Here is a 7,439-nt window from a genome sequence, read left to right as displayed (position 1 = left end):
GAAAAAAAAACAATTCCTGTAACAGCGCCTCGATGCCCGCAAGCTGTATGAGCGCTTTAAAAATGCAAAATAAATACATTTTTGCTTGTGAAGTGTGCATTATAGACTGTATGTTTTTGATTTGTGACTTCCCTTCACCAAAAAGCAAACTTAGCATAGGGACTTCTAAGCAGGGTCGATTGTTTTTCGTCCTTGGTAGAAAGGGAGGATTCGCAATGGAATGAATGAAAGGAGGTGTGTAACACCATCAAATATGATAAGGGTCACCATTCCAAAACTGGACAAAGGAACATGTAATTTCATTTTATGAAAATTCGTTGATCTGAACGGACACTCTGCGTTACGCCGAGAGAATGGAAATGCCGAATATTATGTAAGTTTTACTGTAGAGGAGTTTATAGACTAACGAGTCAAGGTTTCATTTTATGACAGGTTTTGCTGGCTAACATTGTAATGGGTTGTTGATTTTGGCATATTGTAACGACACACAAAAAAAACCAGTGTGTACTTGTCTTTGTCCCGGGCACATGGGCTGTCCAGCACCGAAAGGCATGTAGTCCATGAAAGGGATCCCACAGTTCCCACCAATGCCAAATTCTATGCTAATATTCAGTTAAAATGCCGTCTATGTGTTGTTATAATTCTTCCATCACCTTCCGCATCCCCATCACATTGCAAGCTAAACATACTCCATAGCACTAACCTCTCAAGCACATCGTAGACTCCAACATTCCACAATGTTTTCTCTGTGTTTGCATTGTTTCATGTTTGTGTTCATCATTAGTTTTCACACGGTGCATAATTAATGTGTAAATTGATAAATTAGAATAAAGAACGGCTACTGAGACACATTTCTGTTATGTTTTCTATACAATTACATCCCCCCATTCTGCGAATGTCATAGTTTCCAGATACCAATTGACGGCTTCTTCAGCAGGCACGTGCAGATTCACCTAAATGTCTGGATCGCGATTACACTTTTGTGTGACTCACGATAAACATTTGTGGATCAAGAACAAAGAAAGAAATTACCAATGTGGTTGAATATGGAAATCAGCGGATGTTCTCGGATCGTTTATTGTGAAATAAAAGCACATTCTAAATTGCAGTTATGCGGTTTCTTTTAAAAATAGTGTTTTGTATTCAGAATTGGAACGCGCTGTGCTATGAGAGGATGTGTGTTGATATTCCGGGTTCTGCGTCAACCGACGTGAAGAGGTAAGTGATAACTGGGCGCGTTTGGCTACGCTGCACAGTAACGTCATGGAGATATGCGGAGAATATCGCAAGGAATGGTGATGTCAGCTTCAGGGGCGGGTGATATGATTTAGTGCCGATAGGGCAGTTCACCTTAGGGCGATGGATAAATGGATATGATTAGCACAAGATGGCCGCGCCCTGCTGATTGATTTCACATGTGTAAAAGTGAGGAAAACTACGGTAAGATGCATAGGATATGTTTTCACGATCGGTCAACGTATGCTTAAAACCACATGCCCGAATGCTCGGGACAATAATATTTTTGAGCGCACTATTCCTTTAAGGTTTTTATAGCAGCATGGATACCTGGCCAGTAAAACGTCCCACTGATGTGTGCCTGGGTCTTGGATTGTCTTAAGCGTCCACCTGTCAGATGAGAATGCGCAATCTCTATACGATCTTCCAGTGGGTTTTAAGGATTACTAACTGAGTTTTACTAAGGCCTTCTGTGGATATTTCTTTTCTATACAGCAACAGAAGAAAAAAGGACTTCCCTTCTCTACTTCCTCCCCTTCCTCCCCTTGGGGAAATGCTTTTAATAAAGCCTCAGCGAGGGCTGGGTCATTTCGCTGGGCGATGGCCAGATCAGGAAAGATGGTAAATTCTTCTTCCCTTTTTTCTTCAGTGGTAGATGGTTCATCAGCTTCCCCAAAGCCTAAGGTATCTCCCTCCATTTCTTCTGGTTCACTCTCTTCAAAATGAGGAAATACAGCCCTTTCAAGAATTCCTTGTGCAATTTTGTCCCCATGAGGTACTTCAAATGGGATTTCACCATGGCTCTGTAAGAGAACCTTCATGTCTCCCCGGAAGTTGTGATCGATGACTGCTAGAACGTCTACACCGATCTTCCAGTCCATGTCAGATTTTGGGGCCAATCTTATATAACACCAAGGAGGGGGTATCAAATCTGAATCTGTGGGAATCATTCCCCTTTTCCCTGGAGGGATAGTAGCCTCTCTACTGCTACAGATATCGAAGCCTATTGATTATTTTGTGGCAATAGAGGGGTCTGAGGCTCTATGACTAAACCTCTGGAATTGTAGGGTTCCCCAATTTGTTTCAATTGAGTCACATCCCACTGCTGACAGCACATCTAAGCAAGGCATGGTATCAACAGTAAAACAGACACAAGTGAACACAGTTCAAGGGTGTTTATTGAACTTCAACAAGGGTATGATAAATGCCTATCTAATCATAAATCTACAGATGGGAGCAGGCTACGACCATCTAATAATAATAACACAGTCGTGGTGTTTTGTCAAAATAAAAGGGCCTATACAAAAAAAGATTGCCAATACTTCCCTATATACAAATAGCGTGGGGCTAGTGTTTACGAAAAAGAAAGAAGTGTTCACAAAAATGATATGTCAGGATGTTCGGGCCCTTGGCCTCCCTTCCCCACGTTTTCAGCATGGGACAAGGCAGTTCGCTTGAGCGTAGCACAATCTCTGGCTTCTTTAGCTCGAGGATACAGTTCAATGATTAGCATCAGGGCCTTCTATGCCCAAGTCTCTTTGCCTATCAAAGTCTCTTCATGCAGAGAGCTTGATACAACAAAACAAACTAAAAGTAATTTTCCTCTTACAAGTACTCCATTCAGGTGATTCACTATTCACCCCGATCGTCACTTTGGATCCCCCTTTTCCGGGCTCAGATCCTCTTTCCCAATGTTCATACGATATTCTTTCTTGGATGACTCACGGTTCACCCCGGATCCCCTTCAGCCGGGCTCAAATCCCCTTCTTAATACAATTAGTCTCCCTCAGCCAGGTTCGGACCAATTTCAGTTAGCATCAACTATCTTAGACTTTCGAATGTACACAGGCCCTGGCTTCACCCATTGCAGGACCACTTCGATTTGACAATTCCTTTTAGAATTTGCCACCTTTCAGTTGGATACCTAACAGACGCCTTCGAATGAGCCCACATGTGGCGCCAGACCACTCAGTTTACGGTATCTGTCTTGGCTTCAAAAGTTCAGTCACTCATCTGATATTCGCGTTGCTTGTCACATATGCGTCACACATTGTTCTCTTCAGTTTTCTCTATACAATGTTGCCGCTTGCAACCTTGGCTTTAACACAGACTGGTCTGGTATCAGTCTCCCCAACTCACCGGCTGCGCTGACCTTACTGGCGCTGCTTTGTTGTAGGAGCCAAGGACAGTACTAAGGCAGCAAACTATCTTCCCCGCATTGGCTATCGACATGGGAGAGCCCCGGGTACCTCTGACACACAATGCAGGTTTCTTCAGCTTTGACTCCGGGTCTTATGTTTCTTATTCTCGAAGGCTCATGAAAGTAACAGTTTTTCTCTGAAAAGGTCAAGGGCACTTCCCTCCTTGCAACCCTCTTCGGTCTTGCAGTCTTTCTGCTTCTATTAAACTGCCATCTTGGAATTGCTGCTTCCTCATGCGCTTTGCCTTCCTCAGAGTGTGATTTCGTGCTCCGTCTTTTATCTGTGTGGGGAAGTATGATGGAAGTCAGGTGTATGTAATGATCAGTAATTACCTGACCCTGTCTGACCATTGTATTAGGACATGTCAGGTATACAGATCGGGTGTTAGTCCGTTTTCTCTCACAGTGAGCTGTCCTTGAGAAAGTGTTCATGTCGGAAAAGGGGTGGGTGTTGAATTCCTAAGTATCCTACCCGGTGGGATGGGGAAAAGGGTGTTGTCTATGAAACAGTTGGATCAACCAAGGGGCGTGGATATGATGTCTTGGGTCCCAGGTTCTTTCAGCAATTGAGTAACCCTTCCAATGCACTAGATACTGCAAGGTTCCACGCCGGTATCGGGAATCAATGATCTTGGATACTTCTTATTCATCAGGTTCCTGGTGTTTGGGTACCTGAAGACGTGGAACCTTTTGTCCGTGGGGGTCTGGTACATAAGCCTTGAGGCGAGAGGTGTGGAACACTGGGTGTATTCTCTTCAATCTTTGTGGAGTCACACTACCAGCTGCACCTCCTCAGACGTATTCTTCCTTTCCTCTACTTCCCCCAGAAGGTTACTGTCTCCAGAGCTTTGGTTCTCTCTAGGCTGGACTATTGCAACAGCCTCCTTCGAAATCTACTTGCTTCTACTCTCCGTCCTCTGCGCCTCATCCAGAACAGGACTGCAAGACTTGTCCTTGGCCTCAAGTCCAGGGATCGTATCTCTCCAGGACTGAAATCTCTTCACTGGCTCCCAGTTGCTGCGAGGATTACATTAAAAACCCTCTGCATTGTCCACAAGACCTTCTGGGGTTTGGGGCCACAATACTTTCAACTCTCTCTTCCTAAGTATCTTCCTTCTCGTGGTCTTCACTCATCCGCCTCCAACTCCCTCAGGGTCAGTCGCTTCTCCAAGCAACGAGTTGGTGGTAGATCTCTTTCTTCAGCTTGGGCCTCCCTCTGGAACAGCCTCCTTGCCTCCCTGAAATGTGAGGAGAATCGTCTGCGGTTCCAGAAGCACCTCAAAACCTTTCTCTTTGCTTCTGCTTATTCTCCTCCTCTCCCCTGCTGACTTCCTGGCTGAATCTGCACTGGTTACCTGTCCACCCTCTGATCTCGGGCCCAGGTCTCCTCCCCCACCAGTCGCTCCCCTGCACTGCCTTCCTGGCAACCCCCGCACTTGGGGACTGTTTTCTGTAGCCCTACAGCCCCACTACCAACACTTGACACCTGATGTCTGCACTTACCCTTTCACTTGCCACCTGCTGGCCTGACTTTTACTTATTGTTATTTATTCTATTATCCCATGTACTGCACTGTCCCCTCCCCCCGCACTTTCCCATTTCCCCCTTCCAATGCACTTGCGCGATCTGAATGATACCTGGCCTAGTAGGATTGTTGTCTGTCTTCCCTTTGTTGCCCCCTCCCTTGCCTTGTCGCGCCTTCAATCACTTGTGTATAGGCGCGTTATAGATGCCATATCATATCCTATCATAAGCGAAGCCTGAAGGCCACCGGGTTAACCTTAGAGACGATAGGGAAAGGACCAATAAACCAGGGGGAACCCTTTCCAGCATGAGCCCACCGTGGAAGGTATTTGGTAGATAACCATACCAAGGTTCCCACTTCCCAAGGAGGGTTTGGTTTTCGTCTCTGCTCTGCCCTACTCTTGTATCCTTCTCTGCTGTTCTTCAGGGACAGAAGTGCTTCCTTGTGTGCCGCTTCATAGTTTCCAGAAGTTGGTCAATCGTAGGTATCTTGGTGGGTAAAGAACTTGAGAAAGGGATGTGTGTTGGGTTGTACCCATAAGTACAGAAGAAGGGACTCATGCCAATAGCTGTATGTTTGGTATTATTATAGGCAAATTCTGCCATGGAAGGTATTCGGCCCAGTCATCTTGTTCCATGTTGTAGAAGCACCTTAGATATTGCTCAAGGGTAGCGTTAAGGTGCTTAGTCTGGCCACTGCTCTGAGGTTGGTACCCCAAAGATAGTGCTTGTTGAATGCCTAGCTGTTTTCACAAGGCTGACCAGAACAACTAAGTAAACTTAGTGCCACTATCGGACACTATGGTACGGGGAACACCATGGAGCTGAACAACATCCCGCAAAAAGACTGAAGCAGTTTCGGGAGCAGAAGGTAGTCATCGCAAGAGGGAGAAATGCCCTAGCTTACTGAAGGAGTCCACTGTGACCATGATGGCCATGTTGCTTCGTGATGGAGGATGATCCACAATAAAGACTGTAGACAAATGTTCCCAAGGTCTAGAAGGTGGTTTTCCTGTTGGAGCAATCCGATGGGTTTTAGGGTGGAATATTTGTTTGAAGCACAAATTGGACAGGCTGAAACATATATTCTCACATCCTTATATATGGAATGCCACCAGAACTGCCATGAAACCAGATCGTGTTGCTTTCAGACCCCTGTGACCCGCAGCAGGAAGATCATGACACCATGAGATGGCAAGAGAGCGTAGCTCTTCAGTAGGTAAATACAAGGATCTGTCATGAAAGTAAAGACCCTTCCTTATTTCCAGAGGATGTCCCCTTACATAAGGAATGAAGGTCTGACTGGTAGCCTGACTGACATCCCGTAGGAAGGTATTGATCTTGCCTAGGAACCTCTTGCCTGCCAGCAACCTCTCATGACCCATGCATTGGCCAGAACTAGCTCCCATACTGCGAGACAGGGCATCAACCAAGATATTTTCCTTACCGGGAGGTAGGTGATGGTGAAATCAAACTACGGGAAGAAAATATGCCCAGCGGGCATGACAGGAATTGTGCCATTCCATCTGTTGTAAAACACGTAAGTTGCTGTGGTCAGTACGAACAGGAAAGAGATCAGCGATTCCCTGGAGTAGATGCTGCCATTCTTTACAGGCTTGTCAAATGGCAAGCAGTTCCTTCTCCAGGACTGAGTAGTTTCTCTTACTAGGGTTGAGGGGCCGGGAATACTATGCCACTGGATGTTCAAGACCTTCTTTTCCTGACTGTAGAAGAGCTGCACCTAAGGAACCCCCTGAGGCGTCTGTTTCTAACACAAAGGGAAGTGTTTGGTCAGGTTGGATGAGGACGGGTGCTGTGGCAAAAGTCTGCTTAAGGGAGCGAAAGGCAGTGTCTGCCTCTTTATTCCACTCAAACTTGGTTCCCTTTTTGAGTAGGGAGGTGATAGGGAGAACAATTTCTGAGAACCTAGGGATGAATCTCCTATAAACGTTTGCTAGGCCAAGGAAGCGCTCGATGTCTTTGATACTTCCTGGTTCTGGCCACTGCAACACAGCCTTGATCTTCCCCTGGTCCACCTGTACTCCTTCCTTGGAGAGGATGAAGCCTATGTATGAGACTGAGGATGACTCGAATGTGCACTTCTCCAGTTTAGCAGACAGCTGGCTCTTGTGTAATCGAAGCAGGACCACATACATGTCTTCGATGTTCAGATAGGTTAGATGAAAATACCAAAATATCATCGAGATAAACGACTACCGTGGAATGCAGGAGGTCTGCAAAGATCTTATCCATAAACCGCTGGAATACTGTGGGCGCGTTAACCATACCGAATGGCATGACATGATACTCGAAATGCCCCAAGTGGGTCCCGAAGGCCGTCTTCCACTCATCACCGGTTTTTATTTTCAGGAGATGGTACGCCCCAGATGGTCCAAATTGGTGAAAACACAGGATCCCTGCACAGCCTCAAGTACATCCTTTATCAGGGATATGGGGTAACGGTCCTTCACTGTAAGGT

General features: G+C 45.9%; 1 protein-coding gene across 1 annotated transcript; it reads right to left on the bottom strand.

Annotated features, from left to right (window-relative positions):
- Positions 1 to 6,648: 6,648 nt before the first annotated feature.
- LOC138471476 (uncharacterized) lies at positions 6,649 to 7,116 on the bottom strand. The gene has a single exon (XM_069609093.1). It carries the CDS (start codon positions 7,114 to 7,116, stop codon positions 6,649 to 6,651), a length of 468 nt encoding a protein of 155 aa, XP_069465194.1.
- Between the last annotated feature and the right edge of the window lie 323 nt (positions 7,117 to 7,439).

Source organism: Ambystoma mexicanum, chromosome 8 (assembly GCF_040938575.1).
Source record: "Ambystoma mexicanum isolate Mex_15411 chromosome 8, UKY_AmexF1_1, whole genome shotgun sequence".
NCBI lineage: Eukaryota > Metazoa > Chordata > Amphibia > Caudata > Ambystomatidae > Ambystoma > Ambystoma mexicanum.
The sequence above is the reverse complement of the archived record's forward strand: the minus strand, read 5'-3'. Positions and strand labels throughout refer to the sequence as shown.